Source organism: Diabrotica undecimpunctata, chromosome 7 (genome assembly GCF_040954645.1).
Source record: "Diabrotica undecimpunctata isolate CICGRU chromosome 7, icDiaUnde3, whole genome shotgun sequence".
Taxonomy (NCBI): Eukaryota; Metazoa; Arthropoda; class Insecta; order Coleoptera; family Chrysomelidae; genus Diabrotica; species Diabrotica undecimpunctata.
The window spans coordinates 47,997,543-48,023,369 of NC_092809.1; the positions used below are offsets into that span (position 1 = coordinate 47,997,543).

The window sequence follows — 25,827 nt, forward strand, 5'->3', positions numbered from 1 at the left end:
AATATATTTAGCGGCGAGGTCGAGAGAACAGAACAGAATAAGAACATTGAATCTACGTCATTGTATCTAAGGATTGCGTTTCGCTAATTGTCCTGGTAAATAATTGTTGGAAACGAAGTAAATTGGCTAAATTTGCGATATCGCTCTTTGTTTGTTTTTTAATCAGTATTCTTTGTGATATAAATAGCGTAGTCACGAAGATTTTGTGGAATCTATGATTTTATTAAAAGTAACACAATCAAGAATAAATTTGATGAAATTAATTTACTTAAACATGTGATTATTATTCCATATTTAAACCATGCAACTCTCACTACCTTTAAGATGAAAATTCACTCATACTAAATAATCTGCCAATATACGAGTAATCCCCTTTCTAACCTATCTAGTAGATTTTCTTAAAACGGCTGCTTTTTTTAGCAACGATAGCTTAGTACTCCAGTAATTGACCGTTTTAGGGTGTAATTTTCCCCGTGACAATGGATTTGCTTAAAAATTTGGATTTTGGGTTCCTCTTACCTTCTATTTCCCTTTTGGACTTGAGCCCAGGGTTTCTTATACTTCGCGGGGGTGAAAAACACACACACACATACACACACATATATATATATATACATATCTGCTTCCACTTCCCAGTCACTCTTTTCTTCTTCTTCTACACGAACTGCTTGTAGGATGTCTTCGTCAGAAAGTCCAGATGTTTTAGCTACATTTTCATCAACTTCTTCAATCTTCAAAATCTGTTAGCTCTTCCGGTCTGTAGGTGATAGTAAGTTCAAACTGTCTGGCCCAAAGATCTAATGGCAGGTCATCTCAGTCAATCTTTGATGTTTCAGCCATCCTACGTGTTTGAAGGAATGTTTTATTGCATTGCTCGTCACCTCATCCAAGGATTTACTAATCATTAGGATGGCGTCAAGAATGTTTAGTTTAAGATCGCCATTGTTCTCAACCAATTCCATCAAAAGTCTTCTCCTGTAATGGCTTTTCAAACTCTTGATGACACTTTTGTCCATGGGCTGAAGGACACTCGTTGTGTTTGCTGGTAGAAAACAAAGTTCAATGTTTTGAAGGTCGCACAGTACAGGATGAGCAGGGCAATTGTCTACAGGGTAGATTTTTTATGTTTTTAAAGCAACGTGGTTTTTCGACTTCCCTTTCACTAACAATTTGCGCTTCACCGAACCTGTCATGTTAGCGGCCACTAAAACTGTAATGCGTCCCTTAGAGAGTGTTCCACCAACGCACTTTTTCGAATTAAATTTTAAAGTTCTGTTTGGTGTCATTTAAAAAAAAACAATCCAGTCTCATCAGCATTGAAAATGTCTGACGCATATCGTGCCTTCAGTCCAGGCCACATGTTTTCTATTCAATCATCCGTTACGTTACGTTACGTTTATCACGAGCCTCTCCGCTGATTTGCCCGTAGTTGATCTTGTGCTGCAGCTTCCGCTTGCTCAGCCAACCCTCAGATGCCTTGAAATTCTAAATTCCAAGCTCAGTTGCAAAAAACTTAGCTTTTGCCCTGACCACAGGCCCAGAAAGTGGAATATGGTTCATACACTGCTGCTGGAAACACTGAAACATAGCGCGATCTAAATCTTCGTGTTGAGGTTTCCGCAACTTCTTCCTGCTACATCCTCCATCTTCGCTTTAAGCCACTTTTTTCTGTCCTTCCATATCGTAGCCACAGTTGACTGAGACAGCCCGGTACGGCGAACGATATCCGATTGCTTTCCGCCTTTCTCTATAGCTCGAGTTATTGATAACTTTTCTCATAAGAATGAGTAGAATGGATGGCCGCATTCCTTAAGCGCAAAACAAAACAACCGCTGGACAATGACCTTGCCACTCGTGACTCGGGTAGTCTGAATAAACACAATAACACATTTATCATCGACTATTGAACGCTCAAAATCATCGCTATAAAGAGAGAACGATATCGGTATAGAGAAAAATTAATAAACTGTCCTAATGACGAACCAACCAACATTTACTATTTTCATCGACTTGTCGGTCCCTGGCTTCTAACTACTTGGTTATTTCCCTCCATTTTTTTCTGTCCCTTGCTTTCTCTCTCCAATTTCTTACGCCTATTTCTGACAAGTCTTGCTTTACTACTTCCAATCATTTCTTCTTTGGACGCCCCTTCTCATTCGTATAATGTGACCAAGCCATCTAGCTCTTTGGGCTCGTATTTTTGTCGTAATTGCTGGTTTTCCATACATCCTCATTACTTCTTTATTTGTTCGTCTTCTCCAAATATTTTCTGCCGTCTTTATTCCTCCGAAGATTTTTCTGAGCACCTTTCTTTCCCATATCTCTACTTTCTTTTCTTCCTGCTGGTTCATAATCCACGTTTTGCCGCATTCGTTTTGGTTACTCTTAAGTATTCAAATTCTTTTTCAAAACTATAGACAGCTTCTGCTATGTTCATTTTGATATATTTGTTATTATTTGTTGTCTCCTCACATTTCCATATATTGCGTTTTTGTTTGGTTTATTATTAATCCGTATCTTTTCGCTTCTTCAAATTTCTGGAAAACTTTTTCTAAATGTTTTTTTGTTCTCGCTAGTATCACCACATCATCCGCGTACGCTATGCACTGTTCCCTGCTATTGAAAATAGTCCTGTTTGTGCTCATATTTGATCTTCTTACGATTTGTTCTAATACTAGGTTGAATAAATTCGTTTATAGTGGAACCCCTTGTTTCACTGTGAACTGTCTTGAAAAGCTTCATTCCATTGTTACCCTATTTATCGTGTTCCTAAGCGTTATTCTCACTAGCCTTACAAAATTTTCTGGTATTTGTAATGTCCTCATGGCCATTTGCTCATTTTTCAAAATAAAAACCACAGTTTCAGACGGTTTGTCACAAATAACTCAAAAAGTAAATATTTATCGAAAATAATATTTTTAGCAAAAATGTAGCATATAAAAAAACAAAAAAAAAATGGTGTACCTACGAAGACTGTAGACCTAGTAGAAGCAGAGTTGTAGCTCATGAAAAGTAGGTTCTTATTTGTCAAGTTCCAAATCGAATATTTCAACGTTAAATAACCAAAAAATTAAGCACTTTTTGGAAAAACTCATCAAATCTTTTTGAAAGTAAAAAAAAGCTTTATTTTTGTTTTTCTAAAACAGTTTCTAGCATTAAAACTAGGCGAATTACGTTCAAAATAAAGTTGGTACCTTTTCTCAGTAAAAACATTTTGAAAATCACCTCTTATTAGCATGCTAAATAAAATTAATCGTTACCGCTTTACAATTTACTTTATTTAGGTATTGCTTATATATGATCTGTAAGTTTGATCGGTTCAAAGGACTAATTTTTGAAAAAAATTGGTTTAATTTAAAGTAAAGTTAAAATTTTGGCAAACATACTTCATAGCTTAAACGCTTACCGAGCTATGAGTAAAAAACCAATCACATATTCATTTACTGGCCTATATAGTCGATCTAGAACTGGAGGTGCATTCAGAATTTCAAATATGCCTTGCTTAACTATATGTCAAAGTTTTAAACAAATATTTAAGGATATCAGGATTAGACAATTCTTGATCAGCTAGATAAAGAGATTAATGGGCAAAATCTTGCTTCTAAAAAAAACCTTCACCAGTACAATAGACAGACTCGAAACTTCTGGTACAAAATCTGGCTTAGAAATTTAAAGTAACACTTCTGTTCAATCGCAAATTAGTCCATTAACTAGCGGACCAACTCGACATCGAGTTTTTTAAATGAAATTTTTATTTTGCGAGAAAAATTAAGAGATCAATACAAACAATATAAGCAAGAATATACATAACATTCATCAATAATAATGCAATTAAAAAAAAAGTGATTATGGAAGTCTACCTCAAAACCGGAATGCAATTTTTAGTTCATCAAATGTCGACATGGATATCATTTAGCAGTTAATTTTGCATGCTGATCACGAATCCGGTGTCAGATTTGCTCTATCTTGACGTTTTATGCGCGTTTCGGGTCACTTCCGGTGTCGGATCGCAACCAGAAGTACATATTTAGATTCGTCTCGACGAGACCTTTCGATCCATATATACATTGTGGGGTCTAAAACTTAAAGTAAATTTTAACTTCCGGTCATCTCAAAACCGGAAGTGAATTTTTGTACCAAAAGTATATCTTGACAATCTCATACGTAATACTAATAATATTCCGAAAAAATATTTTAATTATCTAATATGGTTTTTGAGTAAAGTGGTGGACAAGAAAAGGGCTTAGCGTTTTAGTATATAAGATTTGTAATCTCACATTAATCTTAATTTCCTGAATTTATATAGATTCACCCTGTATAATTGTGAAACATATCGATTAGCAGCTTAATTACAGTTTGTTCAGCTTCCAGCAAAACTATTGCCTAATATAGTATGCTATATATAATATGCTAACTTTCAAAAGTCAAAAGGTTTTTGTTCTATGCAGAAGGCAATACACTTATTTGATGAATCATAGCATTTTAGTGAGATTATTAATATAGCTTCCGGACTAGTATGGGAGGCAGTCTATTATAAATTTTTACCGCAACAATTAGAGTGTAATTAATAATTTAGTAGCTATAATAAAACTATATTTTACTCCACGACTTCAACATTTTATTTTATCATCGTCGATCGAGAAGAATCGGACAAAGGGAATGTAGAATCAATTCGAACTTATAATTACATTCGAATTTGTCCAATTCATTTTTTCACCTCTAATCCGAAAACTTTTCACACTGCCCCTATATCGCGAGGGTGTAGACGAAATGTATCTTAAACAGACTGATTAGCAGCATAGCTAGGTTAATTCTATACAAATTGTATACCTTTGTATACCTTCGTCATGATACTAATTTAATCTTATTCAACTTCAATCGTCAACGCCACGTGCATGGAGCACCGGTCTGTTTTGTATAGACTCTGATTCTGATATTAAAAATGTAGCGTCGTGAACGTTGTCATTATGTTGAATTGTAGATTTATTTTTGAACACAAAATGTTTCTGTGTAGTATCTATCGTAGAAATAAAAAATATTTTAAAAATAAAAGTAAGACGAAGTAAATACATTTACAGAGTGAAATTAAATTAAATATTGTGTTTATACTCCGGATACAGTTTCCAAAAAAGATTATTAAAGAATTTTGTTAAAATTATTTAACAAAATTCTTTAAAACATGCCTGTAAAATGGAAAAACGGACACATAATTTTTTCACTCCCTCCGGACCTGAATATTTTCCCTCCGTTTCGAAATTTCCATATTTGATATATCCTCTAGTCTTTGGTCTTCCCATCTTATTTTTGGTCTTCCTTTTGGACTATTTATTACTTGTTTCCAGTGTGTTATTTTCCTAATTAGAGCGTCTTCTTCCCTTCTTTGTATGTGTCCAAACCATCTCAGTCTTTGCACTTTAATAAATTTTACTTTTTTAATTTTTTTAATAAGTTTTTGTGATAAATCATGTCAAAGTTAACTTTAAATAGAAAATACAATTTTTCTGATCACAAAAAGTGTAACACTTTATTGTTTTAAGGAAAAGCTAATGTCCTAAAACAACATTTTAGAAAAAATCTCACGCAAGTTTTATTATTCTAATTTCTGTTTTCAAAAAGTATAGACACATTTGCCGTTACAAAAAAATATAATTCTAGGTTAATTTGTGTGTTAAGCTATGTTAAGGCACATTTGCCATAAAGAAAACTAAAACAAGTAAATTGTGCAAAACAAAACTTAAAGATAAACAGAAAACAAATCTCCAACTTATTAGCTAAAACCATATTTTAGTGCGTAATTTTTATTTTCATGTATAATTGCTTCTAAACCCTCATCTAATGTTTCGGAACTATCTTTCAATCCAGAATAAAAGCTGTGAAACTCAAACGGAATAAACGTAAGTAAGTCCATTAAATCCTTTTTCTTTTCTTTTGTTATTGCTCTCCCATTTGGTACAGAACATCTAGGTTGTGAATTACAGTAGATTATGATAGGCGGCCTTTGATTTTCTTGCTTAAATCAACCTTATGAAACAAACCCATATCCTGTGCTGTATTATTTTACATAAATTGTTTTTGGTTCATTTTTAAGATACCTTATCTGTTGGATTTTAAGCCATTCAACTTTTTCGCCAGTTATAGTAACTTTTCTATTTTTTATCTTATTTTCAAGGGACCTGGCTACTAAAAAACTCTAGTAAGTTCATTCTTTTGATCTGGAATTTTGGATATCGTTTTTTGGCCGATTGAATTCTGAAAACCCAATCATCGGGATCAAAAGTTCGATCATGGTGTTTTCTGTCCTTTTCAATCAACCCAAAATCTTGATCGCTATTGAAACTATGTCTAGATACAAAAAATCTTTGTTCTATAACTTTGAGTGACGGTTTACAGTTTTGAAGGTAACTGCTTAACATTAAAGCCACCTTTATATTCCGATTTTGGTCGCGATAGCATCGCTATACAAAATCAGATATTTGGTTGGGTCAGGTAAGTGCATCTCAAGATGATTTATTAAACATGAAGCTACAGTTTCTGGCCAGACATACATGTGTCCTGTTTCTGTGACTTCATCATGGATGCGCAAATTATACCTCCACAGTTGTGTCTTATAATAAACTACACCTGTACTTAACTCAGGAGTAGGAATCTTTTTCTGAAGATCAAAGACTAAAAGTGATGTTTTTGCTGTGATTCTTTTGCTTTAATTATATTTTGCTTTTTGTTTTCTTTAATTATTGCTTTTCTTTGGTGTAATTCCAATTTAACTTTTGCATCATGTTTACGCTCTTCTGGAGTATCAGGTGATTTTAAGAATGTCACACTTTTGACACGTATCTTTACGTGGTGCAAGAAAATGCAAATTAAACTTGGTGTTAAAAATTTTGCGAAACATAAACAGCGGGAGGGGTTTTCTTAAGTCTTCTGTGCATTTTTTTTCATACTCTCGATACATCATCGACATGTTCAAAGTTGGTGAAAGATATTTTCTTTTTATGTTATCTCATCGGGACTAATGGGATTCGTATGCTGTGAACAGTTCAACATAAATACTGCTCGTCTTCAATATTGGTTTTATTATGGGGTTAATTTTTGCCCCTTGCATCTTGAAGAGGTGTCCCATGCTCTTATTTTCGTGCTAAAGCTAATGAAATTTTTCCATCTGTAATGGAAACTGTCTTTAAAAAAGTTCTTACATATTACATACCACTTGGTCACAACCATTTTCATCCGGCAAAGTATATATACGAGTTTTAGACCTACGTGAATTTTAATTTTTGTTATAAGTTTTCTTTTTGTCTTCTACTTTTATTTGTCCTTGTAATTTTTAATGATGTTTTGCTTTCGTTCATTAGAAATATTCATATGACACTTCTTCATTTTTCACGAACATGTCCCAACTACAAGTTCTTTAGCATTTTTATGTTTTCCTTATTCCGTGACATATTCTCCTTTCTCCCTGGCCATCTTCCTTTTATACCTTGCACGTTTCTTAAGATTTCTCTTTTTGGAATTTTGTTGCGATTTGCATTTATAGTTTATCATTGTTTTTATTCTTAGTGTTCGGAAACTCATTTTTGAGTTTTTTCGCTCGAATCACCATTATTCTCGTCTAGAATAATAAAAAAAAGTATATTACAAATAAGTTTGCGGCAAAACAGCCTAAGCCACATTTGTTTACAAATGGGTAGGTATATTAAGGAATATCTTGCTTGTTTTATATTTAAATATTAATAATATTGTAACTTCTCCGTCGTACAAGACTGACTTGGGCAGCCTTCTGCAAGCTGAACCATATTTTCAAATCGTCTGATATACCAATATGCCTTAAAAGAAAAACGTTTAATCAGTGTGTTTTGTCAGTGTTAACTTACGGTGCGGAAACGTTGACCATGACAAGGAGAACAGTTCAAAAGATCCGTGTGTGTCAAAAGGCGAACACGATGTTGGGCGTTTCACTACGAGACAAGCTAGAGAGAGTAGCAACACTGAAATGGAACTGGGCAGGTCACGTGGTTCGAATGACAGATAATAGATGGACAAAGCGGATACTGGAATGGAGACCAAGAGATGATGCCTACCGAAGCAGAGGTCGTCCTCCAACACGTTGTACTGACGATCTAAAACGTTGTCATATTAATTGGATGCAAGAGGCACAAGATCGAAATACATGGAAAATTATGAGGGAGATCTATGTCCAGCAGTGGATAAGCGAAGATTGAATGATGAATATTGTAACTGTCTTACCTTAAGATTCGACATTTGAAGAACCTGGATTATAATCGATGAAATCGGATCCAAAAGGCTCCGATGCCTCCGATGCATACCAACAAAAATTTAGTTTAGGCTGATTCTGCACTTACTAAGCCTAATCCAGTAAAAGAAATTTTTCTGGTTACACATTTGCCTCAGAGTCACCCATTTACTATTACATGGTTCATCAGTGTTCTATATTTTCTTGTTCTGTCCTTATTGCGCCGTGTATTGTTCCCATAATTTTTCTTGCCATTATTCTTAGTATTTTCTATCTTTTTTTTTTGTAAGACGTATTACTTCCGCTTCATATGATATCTCCGGTCTAATTGCTGCTCTATATATTTGTGTCTTTGTTTTTTTTGCTCATGTTTTTGTCGGATTTCCAACACACCGTTCCCTGCTTTAATTCTTTCGCTTATTTCTGCACTCCTTCCATTTTTTCCGTCCACTAACATCCCCAAGCATTACTAAAAAATTATTTAAGACTGCTTGTTATTAGTTACTTCGTTTACACGATCGATTTTTATGAACTTTACACCTGTATAAAAAAATATAAATCGTCACGTACATAAATAAATTTGATACCGACGTAATTTAATAAGGGCGGCGAAATATTTACTCAATAATGATTTGAGTTACGTTTGATCTCAAAACTGTGAGCGTAAAATCTGAAAAAGAGGATTTTCTTTTGGTTTATTACATTACAGAAGTTTTTGTTTTATATTCTAATTTTATCCCCACGCACGTCAAACAAAATGCTGATTTATATTTGCCGATATTAGGATCGATCCAGTTTTTTGTTGAAAATTTTAGTTAGAGATTTGACATTCGATACAACTGGTGTTTTTTTGTTATTTCAGGATTGTTTATCTACCAAATGTTGTTCGGTACCGTGTACCATGTTTAGTTATCATGTGAAAGATTTAGATTTAATATCTGGCATCGAGATATTTTTAAAAATATCCAAAGACCCTAGATCGACTCGGGCTGAGTAAAATAAGTACCTCGGATAAAAGTAGTGGTAGCAATAGGCGGCTGAAGCGTGGCAGTGTCCAGTTACCTTCCTTGTAAACAGTAAGTTCAAGAAATATCATACTACTGTGTGATTTTACTTACAGTGTACAATATGCTTGTAGGACAAGGGAACAAGTTTAATTTGTATTACTTTAAAGTATTCTTTTCTCCATCTTTTGTCTGCTGCTGCTCTTTCAAGATATCTTGTTGTGATCTCATTCCAACATCGGGAGGAAGAAAAAATACCTTCGAATCCGAACACTTCATTCGCTTCTAATTTACATCTTCCTAGCTTCGGTACTGTTTACTGTTCGTCGTACCACAACATATGACATTAAAAAAACTGCATAGTCGCAGTGTCGACAATAATAAAATTATGTAAATAGTAGTGTTTTTGTTGGTAAGTATTTATGATTATCCGTATGACATTAGGTTTGGCATATGCAAGCTCAGTGGTTCTCAAACTTTTTTTAGTCGCGGCACCCTTGTCTAAAAATATTTCAAAGCACACCAACACTTGAAGCGATTTGGGAAACGACAAAAAATGAAAAAAAAAATACAATTCTGAGGCTCATTTGATTTCAATATAAACTTTATTTCAGATCAATAAAATACAGTACATTTGATATTCAAATATCCTTACTTAATGTGATGAATGAAATTGTTTCGATGATGTTTTCATTATATCCTTTATAATTATGGAAATCTTTGTAAGTTTGACCCTTAAATCCTTTGATGCTTGAAGTTTGCTTTTGTATTTGTTTTTAATGTAAGCATATGCGGAGAAAGAAGACTCACAGAGATTAGTCGATGTGAAACACACAAGTTTTTTTGCAAGCACTATTGCAACTAGTTTACTTTATATTTGAGCGACAACAGGATGTGGAGCGAAGACCATTTAACACTCATCCTCTTTCTCTTATTCTCGTAGCGATATTACATTGTGTAAGATTTTTAAATGAACAAAAAAATATAATATATCTAAAACTCGGTAAATCTAACACACAAGGTCTGATATGCATAACAATTTGAAATGCCCTTGTAAAACGCATTCTCTATTAAAAGATGCGTGCGCATGCGTTTAACGGTGCAATTACATACTGTAAGCGCACGCCGTGAACGGACCACGCTCTCCGTATGACATTTCGTTTGTTTGGTCGGCATCGTGTTTCGTGTTTTAGTTGATCGAAAACTACGTGGAGAGAAGTGTTAGGACGCTCGATCCTCAGTGTACGTTACCGGCTCGCCATCACGTTGCCCATATCGATTTTTGTCACTCACTTCGCGCGATTTTATCGTGCCTCAGCTACAGTGATTTTTTCTCCACTTTAAATCAAAAAGGATGAATTAAACTCATACTATTCTTCTGTCTTTTTTGTAAAAATCAATGTTGTTACCAACTAATTCCTCACCGATAGGTTTCCAACAAGAACTTTATCAAAGTGTCACCGAAAAAACTAAGTTTTTTGCTTCGAAATGCGTGAACAAGAGTCCGGCAAAAGAAAAAAGTGCCGAGACTTTAAGAAGGAGCAGGTTTAGGTTTTGTGTGTGTACTGGTCCTCGCAAAAGTAACAAAAAGACAGCTAAGTGGTATGTCAAGGTAAGGAAATAATATTTTTCAATGACAAAGATAACAAATATTTTTTATAGAATTAATTATATGAAATAAAAAATAAATCTAAAAATTTTGTAGATACGTCAAATACCGTTTTTAATAATATTTACTGTTTGACTTTTATTTGTCACTTAAATGTTTTTTCTTAGAGAAGATCTAAAAATACTCTTCCAGATCAGATGCCTTTTTTAAATTTTTACAATTTATGGCACAATTTTTTAACGAAATAAACTATGTATGTTATATTTATATCGTGAAAACCAAAGTTTCAAGTTTTTTCTTCTATTATTAAGGGTATATCAGGGTTGCATATTGTTGAGGTTATAGTTATGAATTTATATATGGGTATATTTTATTCGTATGTATCTTATACCATATACATGATAGATATCGCAATACAAGATTACAACGTCTTTATACAGGTGTGTGCAGAAAAGATATAAATATCCCGAAAAACTTCCAATACAACACAACATAAAATGCAAATAATCAAGTCTTGATTTAAGCCTGAATTGTACGCTTCATAAACATTAGTTTACTTTATACCAGAAAGAAAAAAGAAATATGAAAATGTCGAAATATAATTGAATATAAATATGTAACTTCTGTATATCTTTTTTTCTCATTTTTATACACTGTATGCCTTGTCATGCCTCAAATTATATACCCCACAAATATATTTATATTAGAGTGCATGTGTACTCAATGTAAAACGCCGCAAAGTGTTCAAATTATTATCACTATTGCGTTTTTACTCTAAGAAGGGTGAAGTCGCCCAATGACCCTATGAGATCTATTGCGCACCCTTGCTTATTATTTGCTTAATGAATTCTGGGTGATTGTAGTGGTACTTCTACAGTAGGCGGTCTAGGCCAACTATCAATAAATCCTCGTAGTACATAATATATCATCGTGAAATTTCAGCGGCGTACATATAATGTATCCTTATTATTTTGTAATTAAAAAACTGAACATTACAACGTGAAACAAGTTGTTAGTAACATACGAGATTATTTTTTGTGTCTAAATTAATTAAAAAACAGTAGTTGTTTCCAATGCTATTCACAGTGAAACAAATTCTAAACAAATCGTGTGCCTACGATGAGATTTCAAACAGGTCTATGACTTAATTAATAGACAAAAGTTATATCAAATATTGCATAGTTTTAACATTACCTAAACAAACATCCAACTAGTAAAAGCAACAATGGATTCGTCAACAACAACTGTCAGACTACAAAATAAGCTTATTGAGAACCTTTCAATAGTCAAAGAAGTAAAGCAAAGAGACGGGTTAAGCATTGACACTGTTTAACCTGACTCTGGAATATGTGATAAGGCAGATGTATATAGGAAGAGGTAATCTAACAAATAAATCAATACAGATTGCTGATGACATTACCATTATGTCTTGCAGAACAGAGGATGCGGCAGAAATATGTGCACAATTAAAATCAGAGGCAAAAGAGTTCGGACTAGAAATAAATATTCAAAAGACAAAAAAGGTAACACAAGCAAGAGCGAGGGGAAGCAGACGCACAGTTGAGTTAGAGTACGATATTGAAACTATCACATATCTGGAAGTTGCTTTGATGGAACAGACCAACCAGAAATTCAAAGAAGAATAGTAAAGGGAAACAAAGTTTACGTTTCACTCGTCCATGTGTTCCTCCCCAAAAACACACCCTGGAGATCAAAAATCAGGGTATACAAATCTATTCTCAGACCAATAGTATGTTGTGGATGCGAGACATGGGTGACGGCAGAAGACATAAAATGAAAGCTGGAAGTCTTCGAAATAAAGCCCTCAGGAAGATATTTCTTATACCGATCTCAGAATTTGTTAAACTTCAGAGACTTCGATGGGCTGGTCATGTAGTGAGAATGGAGACTGAAATATTCCCAAAAAGAGCCCTAGATAGTAAAATGCAGTGCGGAAGACCAAAAGGAAGGCCACGGAAAAGGTGGGAGGATGAAGTGGCAGCAGACGCGCAAAGTTTGCTAGACGTGAGACCCTGGAGAAGATCGGCGCGGGACCGACAAGGTTGGAGGCATATTGCAACAGTGTAAAGTTAAAGAGAAACAAAATTTAAATAGAAGACCTAGCATGGGTTATAAATATAAAGAATAGTTTTGACAGTAATCGTAATACGAATTGTTAATAGATTTACTGTATTTCACTATTACTGTTAATCAAGTAGTCTGGGAATCCGAAATGAAAGAGGAGATATGTTCTTTTATGTGTTCTATGAATCTTTTTGTGTAGAAAAGCAATTAGTATTAACAAACACTGGACGAGCAATAAAGATATATTAAAGATTGTTCAGGAATCAAAATTAAGTGCAGTAAAAACAAGAGTGGATAACAGAAGAAATACTGAGACTGTGAGACTCATGGACCATAGAAGAGAAGTTAGAAATAGAGATAAAAATATATTCAAGAGGATCCACGCAATAATCAGGCAGAAGATGAAGACAAGCGAAAAGACAATCTCATAGAAAAGAATGTAATGAAATTGAACACTATGAAAAGAAACACCATACATTTTATTTGCATGAGAAATTAAAAGAGATCGTCGGAATCAAACGGAAACACTATCCCAAAGTTTAGAAGACAAAACGATCACAGAATATTAGATATGAATGAACAGTTAAAAGACTGGAAAAACTACATTTGTGAATTAATTAAAGATCTGAAATCTCCGAGGTGTCAGGTGGTGTCAAGAGACATCCGCTAATTTGTTTCGAGTTGTCGTAATCAAAGTTATTATTGCCAATATGATCACCAACGTTCAATAATTGGACAGGGTACTAACAGAAGAAGATGTCAATAAAGTCGCAATAGCGAATATGGTAGCCAATATGATATCCAACTATCGATAACGGTCATGGAACTAGAAGAAGGTTGGAAATTATTAATAAATCTGTTTTTATGACAGCACAGATTTCCACTTGGTAGAGATAACACTCGGATTGAGCTAGCAGAGAAACAGAGTTTTTTGTGTCTGTGACCGCTGAGACTAGGACAATTAACTGTGCAATATGTACAAGTACCTGGTTGGAAGCGTATACCAGTTACATATAAACAACTCTGTGTGTTTCATTCAACACACCACCACTATGGAGTGAACTCCTATACTTCGAAACCATCTTCCTTGGATGACAGACAATAAAAACAGCGCCTTTAAACAACACATGAACCGTTTAGACATGTATGAGTATGATCTTTATTATATAAAGTTAGTTATTTAAAATATTTTGTATATTTCATACCAAAATAAACTAATTGACTTTTAACATATTTCCATTGAATCATTTTCGCTTTGAGCAATTCCTAATAAAGACAACCTTTCTTCCTTTCTTTGGAGCGAATATTAAACTCCCGGATTCGTTTCAAGGGAAGTTTATTTTCCTTTATTCACGCTCCATTAGCCAGATCCGTGATTCTCGCTCGGTGCCTTATATTTTCTTTTATAACGAATCTATAGGTGTTCTGATCCATAGTATAAATTTCACGACATGTGAGTTTTTTTCGTGCGAAAAAGGGTCAACAGGCGTAATGTAGAATTTGTCAAAATTTCATTATATATTACATATATATATATATATATATATATATATATATATATATATATATATATATATATACAGTGTATGTAAAAGTTTATGGTCGGTATGGTAAAATTTAACAGGATATCTAACACAGATATAAAATCATATTTTCAGCGAATAGACAAAGATAACAATCATATTTCCCCTTGGTCTCCCCTCCATATTTCTTATTGACGCCCATTTCCCATTAGTGAGACGATTAGTTCTGATCAGAGATACTTTACATATCTCTGGTTCTAAGAAACTAGAGGTGGGTCTGTAACTAGTTGATTATTTATTATAACTTGAAAAATATATTAAACAATACAAATAGTACTTACATTTACATTATACATTATTAAATCGCGAATCGCCTAAATTGACATTTAAAAACATAAGTTTTTCCACTTTTCTTGTTAACCGTGTTCTTTTATTTAAAATTAAACCAGATTTTGAACATGTGTTCACAAGGAACAGATTTTGTTACAATACTACAATATTTTATGAATATAGTGGTTAAGTTAGGATATATATGGCGATGGTTTTTCCACCACTGTAATGGACAGTTCCAATCTCCGTTCGAAATTTTTTGTGGGTAATATCATCAGACAAGTACATGTCGACTTCTTTTATATCTCTCAGTTTCTTTTTCTTGTACTGGTTGATTTTCACTAGTACAATCTTCTTTTTCTTTTGTTATAGAAGTAACCAGCTTCTTAAGTCTTTCTTTTGTTTTTTATAACTAGGTATTCTGATTAATGAATGAGTTTGGATTTACGATTGATCTGCATTTTCGATTCCAAATCTTTATTGATAGTTTGTCAAAGGATTTATTTATTGTAAATATTCAATTAAGAATTATTTTTCTTAGTCAAAATTATTGACCTAGTATAAGAATAATAATTTTATTTTCAAAAAATGCACATTTGTAGAAGATGCAGCTTTTATGGTCCCCTTTCTGAATATTGCAATGATTGAAACTTCTCCTGACGCATTTCTGTCCGTTTCGACTACTTCTACTACAAGTACTGACATACTGCCACCGCCACCCAAGCGTCAAAAGGTGATGAAGGTTTTCCATAGTTGAAGAACGAGCTTTTAAAAAGTTTGCTGGATTCCTGGATATAAACCGCCAACAAGAAAAACTTGTTCAGTACGTCAGGTTCATTACTTCAGGAATGTTATATCAAAACTGAGCAAATTATTAGATCACAAGTTGTTAAAGAAGTAGAAAATATCTGTATTACTACTGACCTCTGGACATATGGAGTAACAGAGTTACATCGCATTAACAGGACAATATTTAACCGAAAATTTAGAATTTAAAACGGTTTTATTAGGCTGCTGCCATTTTTCTGGAAACCATAATTCAGAAAACATCGCTTTTGAAATTAGTTAAATTATTAATCAGTGGGGTCTAAAACTAAAAGTAAATTTTGCAGTAACTGATAATGCCTCAAATATGGCCAAAACTATTAAAGATGTTTTGGAACGAAAATATTTTAATTGTTTTGCTAATACGTTAAATTTATTGGCGGAGGACGCACTTAAATGCTCTCGTGTACAAATAGATAAAATAAAAAGTCTTTTTTTTCGACAATTCGGCAAAAAACACATTTCAAAAGAAGTACCTTCTCTTCAGAAAGGCTTTTAAAGTATCAATTACAACATAACAAAGTTCCCAAACGGCCAATCCAAGACGTGGAAACTAGGTAGAAATTCACCTATTACATGTTAAAAAGAATGACCGAGTTAGAAGAGGCAATCCGTTCCACATTGGCATTAGTTAATACAGACTTAGACCAAATCTAAATACATAATGAAGACTGGATTATTTGTTCTCAACTTTCCCCAATTTTACGGCTTTTTAAAGAAATAACAAGTACAATGAGTGGCCAAAAATACTTGAAGGGTAGTTCAGTGATTGTTATGGTACGCTGCCTGCAAGAATCTTGCTATAAAATTTTAGCAAACGGTAACCTTACATCCATGGTATCCGACGTAGTACAATTACTAATATCGGGTTGTATTGTTTAGTTTATTTTTCAAGTTATAATAAATATATCCTTCATTAGTTTCTTTCACTTACGATACTTTACTCACAACGATAATAGCCATTATGTTTGTTTATGTAGTTGCTCTCTTACTTGAAACTACTATTAAACAATCATAGTAACTTGTTTACGAAAATCGGTTTACGATAAAAACTTTAACGACCCACCTCTACTTGTTACCTCTGTCCTTACTTTGATTCGGTGCTTTGACGAATCGAGAGATCGGGAGACAAGACGTTGCCAAATAATTTTGTATGAAGAATTTTTTATTGTGGCATCGTATGCAGTTTATTATTTTTAATGAGAATAAGGCACAATGTGAATTTAAAATAAGCTTATTTTGATGTTTAGATTTTTAATTCGGAAATCGTACTTAAAATACGAAACATTAATAAATTTTATTTATATAAAACGATTTCTGAAGTGGAAATCAAAATGTTATATTACACTTATTGTAAAGTAAAATTGTGGCATATTCCCAATAAAAAACAGTAAGCTGCCATTTAAATCCATTTCGCCCAAATTTGATTATCTTAGAACATTGTTCAAATGCTAAAAAGACAACAGGTCAAATAAAACCAATAAGTTTGGCAACGTTGAATTTCCCCTTTTTTATTATTTCAACTCATTCATTTTCGGCGATATAAAGGGCTGACCTAATATACCTCTCTCTTTTTAAACAGGTGTTTCTCACTCCATCTCACGTAAGGTCCATACCGACCATATATATTATGTATACCTGTGCTATGTCATCAAACTGGGAAAACCAAATCAAGATCCTGAAAATAAATATAAGAACACAACTGGTATGGGCCACTTTCGGTAAACTAGCATATATCTTAAAAAACACCGCTGTTTCTATAAACTTAAAGAAAAAGGTGTATACCACCTGCGTACCACCAGTTTGCACCTACGAGTTGGAGACCGTATCCGTTACCAGGAAATCTGCTAAAAGACTAGAAACAAAGTAAAGGGGAATGGAACGAATCATGCTTGGAGTATCACTGAGAGACAAGATTAGGAATACCAAGATAAGACGTAGAACGAAGATCAGTAATATCGTGGAAGAAATTACAAAAATGAAATGGCTCTAGACCGGTCACATAGCAACATATGATGATACTAGATGAACACGGAAAATCCTAGAATTGGGACCGAGGAGGACGATAAGCATGGCCAGACCTCTAAAGAGATGGTTAGATGACATAAAAGCAGTGGCAGGCAAATCCTGGATTAGATTGGCGCAAGATAGAGAAAGGTATAAGTAATTAGGAGAGACCTATTGATATTTTTCCTTTACACTTTAACATATTTATGGCTATTATACCTTGTTTTCCTGTTATTATGGATTTCTTTCAGTACTTTTTTGATTTCACGTTTACTGCTTTCCGGTTGTACGTTCCACTTGAAGATTTTTATTTTTGTTTTTAATTATCTGAAGGCGGCGCGTACTGACTTGAGCAAATTAACTCGTACGTACGTTGTGCGCGCACACACTTTAGTGCGAGTGATTTTTATTTACCGCAATTATTGTACTAGTAGTGGTGCTCCGGTTGTGCGTCGGTTTAGTTTTATGCAAGATGTCAACAAGAAATGAGATCAAAGAGCAAATGCAGCGTACGTAGTAATTCATGGTATACTTAAACATAAAAAAATTATTTTTAACTAAAATAAATCTGTACAGTGTACGGACACACAAATACCGTCCAAACTGAGCAAATTGACGGGTAGATATTCTTTGATGTCGTCCAGAAACCGACTACTGTGTTAATCGGTGGACACACGTACAGACCTGAGCATTTTTGCCCACACAGCGTTCGTTTGAATAAATTTGCTCAAGTCAGTACGCGCCTTGAGGATTTCCTGTGATGGTTTTTGTTTTGAATTATAGAGGCTTGAGTAATATTCCTGTGATATTTTTATACTTTGTTTCGTCATTTGTTTCTATTATACGGTTAAACTGTATTTTACGTAACTGCGATGTTCTTATTTTTTGAATAAAATAAAACTAAATAATAGAAAACCCTCAATAAATACATGGGTTTTTTCATTTCTACAGATTAATTTACAAAATGCTGGGTATTACAAAATATAATTCACTTTTACAATAACGATAGCACATGCTTGACTTACATTATTTTGTGCACTATCCTTGGATTAGTCTTGTCTAGAAAATACTTGCTTCATAAGTTTTTACTACTTTTTGAGTGTTATTTAAGATCATTATATACTTTTTCTGGTTATTAAAAGAGTCAATTGTTCTATTGGGGTTGCCATTCATATACGTCTTCTTGCTACAATACGATGTTACTGCTTTTTGGAATTCGTAAATCGAAAATAACAGTCTCTGTGTAAACTTCTAAGGTTTTGATTACGTCTACGTGGAATTAATTTCTAAGTATAGCATATATGAACTTTAGCTAAATGAAATACCAAACTACAACAATTATTCTAAAACGCATGAACTAAACGTAACAACTATTTACTTAAGAGTTTCATGTAAGAGGATCGTGACTTTTCATATATTAGCAAGTTTTGTTGTTATTTCGACAATAAATATGGCTCACCATTTTATTTTTATGGAAATTTACAAGTACTCTGTGTAAAATTTGTTTCTTAGTTTTAGTTTCTTTGTAAATTATTCTTGGTTTAAGAATTTAGCACATTTATTTCGCTATATATAGAATATATAAGCAAAATGAAATAAGTGATCAATAAATATGAGCAAATATGCACAAAATAATTATGGTAATTTGCTTATATATATGCAAGCATTTTTACCAAAAATATATCATTATATTCCAACATTTTGTTCTAAAAGAAAATAATTAAATTTAGTAGTAATAATAAAAAAGTAAATATACTAGTAAACAGAAAAGCTGAGTTCTACATAAAAAAATGTGATTTGAGCATATTTTAAACTATTAAGTGATCGAGTATCAATATAAAAATTTTTCAGCCAGCAGAAAGGATTTTAGCCCACCTTTGCTAAAAAGAAATATCCTTCATTTTTGTGTAATATGTTTTTCATTTCTCTGTAGGCAATAAACGACATGTTAAAGGGGATCATTATTTAGAATAGTTGAAAGGAAAATATCTAAGACTAGCTTAACCCTTAAACGCTCTCTGGTAGCTTATACGGTATAGGTAAAAGTTTATGTTCGGTATGTACCTTACGTGAGATGGAGTGAGAAACACCTGTTTAAAAAGAGAGAGGTATATTAGGTCCGCCCATTATATCGTCGAAAATGCATTACTGGAAATAATAGAAGAGGGGAAGTTCAACGTTTCCAAACTTATTGGTTTTATTTGACTTGTTGTCTTTTTACCTTTTTAACAATGTTCTAAGATAATCAAATTTGGGCGAATTGATTTATATGGCAGCTTACTGTTTTTTATTTTAAATATGCCACAATTTTCTTTTACAATGAGTTGGAGTTGGATTATCTTTTCCTTCAGTTCCTCCAAGCTGGTGGCTCGCTCGAACTCATGCCTGTACAATTTTGTTTTTAGCATCCCCCAAAAATAAAAATCCAGAGGAGCTAAGTGGGGTGACCGAGGGGCCATTTTATTGTACCGCACCACCGATCGCCAATTTTTTATATCAATTCAATGTTTTAATTCAAATATGTAATAAGGCAATTCTGCTGATTCTTACGTATAAGCTGGATCGGAAATAATCTTCTGGCGTTCCCTAATGGGCGTGTATAAAGAATGTGGAGGGGAGACCAAGGGGAAATATGATTTTGTATCTGTGTTAGATATCCTGTTAAATTCTACCATACCGACCATAAACTTTACCTATACTGTGTATACCAGAAGCTATTACGGCTTATTTTGTCATCAGAGTGTCAGTGAAAACGATCCTTATAGGCGCAGTCGATGCACTAAATACCGAAAACCTGTATGCGGCGTGGCAATCAGGTGCTTTTCACAAAACTGGTATAATAAGCTACCAGCGTACCTTTCTGCAACAGTCTATGTATAAAATCGTCCATTTTTATTTTTTTACACGTGTCATTTGAAATAAAATACTTGGATAAAAATTGAAGATACCTGTCAAGTGTACTTTTTTCATTATTTTTAACTAGCAGATAATTCTTTAAAAGCACTGGAATATTTATTGCAGGAATAAATATGTTTTATAAGAATTCTATTCCAAAAATTCATTGTTTTTATTTATCCCGGCCACAAACAATTTTTGTTTCTTAGTTTTGAAATTGCCAGTTATTAAACAATATTGTGTTTAAATTTTTCAAAAATACTTATTAGTTTACTCAGGATTCGAAAAAAAAAATGAATGCATTTAAAAAGCATTGGCCCGAAATTTTGCGCCTACGCTCTTAAAGAAAGATGTTTCGGGCAGATTAGAAGCCTTCGAGTTATGGGCCTACAGAATGATATTAAGAATAAGTTGGGAAGATAGAGTCACAAATGTCGAGTTGTTGAGAAGAATGGGAAAAGATAAAGAGGTTTCAAATACAATTAAAGTCAGAAAACTGCAATATCTGGGACATGTCATGAGGGGCGAGCGCTATAACTTGTTGCAATTAATAATGCAAGGAAGAATACAGGATAGAAGGAGTCGCGGAAGAAGACGCATCTCCTGGTTAAACAATTTGAGAGCTTGGTTTAACTGCACTTCTGCTGACCTCTTTAGAGCAGCGGTATCGAAAGTGCGAATTGCCATGATGGTTGGCGGGCCAACCTTCTTAGAGGAGATGGCACATGAAGAAGAAAAAGATCCATTATGTCGTTCTAGCATGTTTCTTCAAATTGTTCTTTTATCTTATTTGAATTCTTTCTTTTGCACAAAAGGTTATATGTTTTACGGTTCTACATATATATATTTTTTACTGTCGTTGGTTTGTAGCTCCATAGAATAAATAGCTGTTGATGGTTTTCATTTGATGTCCAATAATCATTTGTATTCAAATGTTGACCTGTATAGCCTATATCGGTAGCTGTTATGTTTTTATGTAACGCTTTTGTGGAAATTTCCAGAAAATTTGCGATTCTTTTAAATCTTTGCTGTGTTGTCGTTACTGCCCTCGCAATTGACATTATAATCTGTCTCGGGGTGCCTCTTAAAATTTAAAACCATTCATGTTATCAGAAATTCACGTCATCGCGCTGAACTTGTTTGAGGGAACATACAATGGGAAGGAAATATATTCGACACTAACGCGCCCTTCACTTCTGCTCGAAACAGATGAGATTAGTTTTATGCCGTAAATCATCCCTAGAAACAAGTAAAAAACGTGTCATCTGTCTGGAGCCTCAGAAGTTTTGATGGTTTTGAACAACTTTGGGTTAAAATTTTACAAACTAAATTTTTTACCTAATTTAACATTTTTTTACATTTTAACTATTGATTAGATTGTATTGGAATGTAACATTTATAGAAATCTATGAAATGAAAATCAGCGAATACTAAAATGCCAAAAAAGAATTTAGACATAATAGTCAATTTAACAGAATAACAAAAAATGCACATTTTTCTTGTTTACAAAGTCGTGATAGTTTTTCAATGAACCTTCTGCTAACTTGTAATACTGTGCATCTCTTTTGTGTATCTGAATTACATGATTTAATCATTGTGGCATGGATTTTATCAAATCTGCAATGCTCAGTTGGTGAATTTGTTTCAATTAATCTTAAAGGCTCAAAAGTAATCCTTAAAGAATTGCTGACATATCTAGACGATAACGAACGCGCCTCTGGATTTGATCACATAAATTCTCTATCAGATTAATATTAATTCAATATTAATTAATTAAACCAATCAAATCTGAGATTGTCCACCGTATTAATTAGATATTCAGTTACTACTAATGCTGTGTGGTTTGTCGTTTTTCTGTGGTAAACCAGTCATCACCAAAGGTGCAAATTACACAACAGCTTCTTGTAGAATATCCCACACTTTGATAATTATGGGTTTCTGTATGTATTATTACAACTGATCGGTTAAATAAATAAAAATTAATCTGGAGCTGCAGTTTTAACACGTGACTGTATTGGTGGCTGGACACCCACTATCTTGAAAACTACTTGGTTAACATAGTTAAGACATAAGCGAAAATTTATTTTGATTAATTTTGTTATTATATAAAAATATCGAGAAGTAAATAGATCTGTAGATCAAACCTTTCAACTTTTCTAATTAGATATATACACATAATTTCAAAAGTACTGCATCACTCAAGATTTTCGCTGTTGTTATCTATTTTCAGAAACTGCTGTTAATTTATAAAACAATATCATAGACCAAAGCCAAAAATATCGTTGACAGATATTTTTGGCTTAAGAGATACTGTTTTTTTTTTAATAAATATAAAATTGAAAAAAAAATTGTTTCTAATTAAAATGTATTTAACAATTTTAATGTCGTGTATTTCTATAGGCCACTCCAAACGGCGAATATCTTCCGTCTCAAGATAGTCATTAACTGCTTGAGTCCCATGTGGTCTGGAGTATCATCCATAAATACAAAACATTCACCCATAGCTCCTGGCCATATTCTCACATGAGGTTCTAAAATGCGTGTGTTGTAGATTTGTACTGTTGTACCTATCAATAACCACAAATTCCGTACGTGCACCTGCCATAATATCTGCCTAAAACATAACACTGCTACCAGCGGAAGGAACTATAGGACGGGCTAGCCGTGCAGCTCTTGTTGGCTCTCGGGCTATCACTATTTAAACAGATTCTGGTGTCTAAAAAAAGCACAAAATTCTAAAACCGTTGAGGGAGCATGGGTGGTTTCTTCATTGGTTCACTTGTGCAGTGAACACCCAATAAAATTTTATTAAAATCCAGTGTTTTTTAAATCTCAAATACTTTATTTATTAATCATATTTATTTACACTACGCCGCTAGATGCACGTGCCAAGTACGAATTCAAATTGAATCCGGACAGTAGACAGTAACCCTGTAGTCAGAAAGAGACATCTTAAAATCCATGAGACCAGCGATTTGTACATTGCACAAAGAGACCGGATCGTTTCGATTCACAGTTTGGTATTTTCTGTTGCCAGATGTAGTTAAATCTTAAGTACAATATTAGTAGTTTTAGGATGGAGCTTTATTCAGTGAAATATATAAAAGTAAGCGCAAATAGTTTTGAAGATCGACTTCTTATAAAAAAGAATGGACCACCTCGGCCGGAAGTAAACTTGGTACAAGAATGTACCATAAGAAACAAAAAGTTTAAACCTTGTTATAAAGTTAAAGAAGGCCGAAAAACTTCGTGTTTGTGCCGGTGTGATAAACTACATTCTTTGTTTTGTTTTCCATGTTTTATGTTATTAAAGAATGAAACTATTTCTTCAGAATGGGAAAAAACGGACTTTCGGGATTTATCTCACTTAACAACAAAAATTTGGAATGGATGGGATTTTAACACACGAACTGTCAGAACAATTTTTGAAAATAAAGAGCTTCTAAAAAAGTGTCTATAGAGTATATTAGAGAGCTGCGGGAATGATTTTACCACAATAAACCAAGCAAAGGAGTTGCTGGGATATTTAAATAATGCAAGTTTCATTTATTGGCTTGCATTTTTCGCTCAAATAACGCCCCACTGTGAAATCCTTTTTAAAGAATTTCAATCTCGGTCTTTGGATGCCGTTAAAATGAACGGATTTTTTAACAGTTTTGACATTTTAAATATTCGTAACTTAGATCGTCCACCATCACCACCAAAGAAGCGCCATCAGTCAGTATCATATTCTGCACAAACAAAAGAAGTTGGGCTGATTAATCAGCGCAAGTTAGGTTTCATTTTACAGAACATCTTTTTTCTTCAAAACTTTTTCAAAAAAATTCAACTAATATGAAAAAGACTTTCCTATCGATGATTTTCATACCGTTACGCGAACCTATAACTTTTTTAAGAAAGAAAAACTTAAAAGTGAATTGTGTGTTATTTATGGCTGAAAAGATTTTCATCATGCGGAAAGTGCGTTATCAATCTTACAACTTCTTATTGATAGAAAGCTGACCGAAAGTTTTAGTTAAACTGCCATGTTATTAAAATTAATCTGTACAATTCCAATGACCAGTGTCGAAAGTGAACGTTGTTTTTCTACATTGAAAAGAATTAAATATTTACTAGGAAATACAATACAACAGGACAAATTAAATTCACTTGCTATGTTAAGCATAGAACTCTAATGCTCGTGTTATCGATATTTTTGCAAAAGACAAAAATCGAAGAATGGATTTTTTGTATAAATAAAATTAATAAACTCAATAAATTGAACATAAAAACGCCAAGACATTTTTATATTGTTTTTAAAGTTAAAATTTTGTTTCTAAGTGTGCGTTCATAACGAGGCGCCGAACCTCGGTCGGACCATAGGATGGATCGCCACGTAAAATAAATGCATTACTTTAAAACTTTTAGCGTTCACTGTCAACGCGCAGCGCCCAGCCTAGAGCCAGGTATCGGACCATGGAGTTGGACCATAGTGTTTTCCAACTTGGTATTTTTTCGATTCTCGTCCGTAGTACTCTACGATCGACACTATGAGATGACGAGCACCGAGCCTCTCTGCGACCAAATAAATACATTTTATTTTAAATTCGAGCGTTCACTTCACTATCATAGGCCACGGAAATAAGCAAAAAAAGTACTCTGTTTTTGACACTCGCTCGGCAGGCAAACGATAATTGTTTTGAGTAGTATAGGCCTCTGTAACAAAAACCTATATGTTTCCTGCAGTCGATTTTTTGTCGACTTAATTAGTTATTAACAAATTAAGGTCAAAAAACGAAACATTTTTGCTTTTTTCGTCTATCAGCAAAAAGTGAAGCATTTTAAACAAATTTTAAAAGAAACTTATAAGTCATATACTTATAACTTTCAAACTGGCGTTTTCTGAATGTTTATATCCTTATTTGTTGCTTAGGAAGTTGCAAAATAAGTAAAAAATTTTGGTTTTTTATAAATGTTAATAAATATTTTGAAAATAAACTTATAACATTTATATTTTATGAAATACTGTGTCTTATAGTGCTTAAAATATAATCAAAATTTCAAAGTGATGGGTAAAATAGTTTAAAAGTTATTTTATTTGTTTATCCCAAATAAATTTTTTTTGCGACAATATAAGTCAGAAAATTATATAGTTTTAGTAATTATAAGGGTAGTTTCTGGAAGAAAAAGACTTGTTCTATTATTTACATTAAAAAAAAATAAGAAAATTAATATTGCAAAATAATTTTGCAAAAACATGTCGATTTTTTGCTTATAAACAATTTAAATAACTTTTAAACCATTTCCTTTAAGAATATT

At 33.3% G+C, this 25,827-nt stretch overlaps 1 protein-coding gene across 4 annotated transcripts in view; it reads left to right on the forward strand.

Annotated features, from left to right (window-relative positions):
- Rgl (Ral guanine nucleotide dissociation stimulator-like) overlaps positions 1-25,827 on the forward strand; it is a 325,958-nt gene that overhangs the window by 56,480 nt on the left and 243,651 nt on the right. The window contains exon 1 of one of the 4 annotated variants that reach the window (XM_072537238.1): positions 10,431-10,867. The exons of 2 other annotated variants lie outside the window; for them this stretch is intronic. In XM_072537238.1, the coding sequence (XP_072393339.1) occupies positions 10,655-10,867 (213 nt within the window). In that variant the 5' untranslated portion in view covers positions 10,431-10,654. Of the gene's footprint in view, positions 1-10,430; positions 10,868-25,827 lie in introns of those variants that run through there. One more of the 4 variants, XM_072537239.1, reaches the window with a different exon arrangement.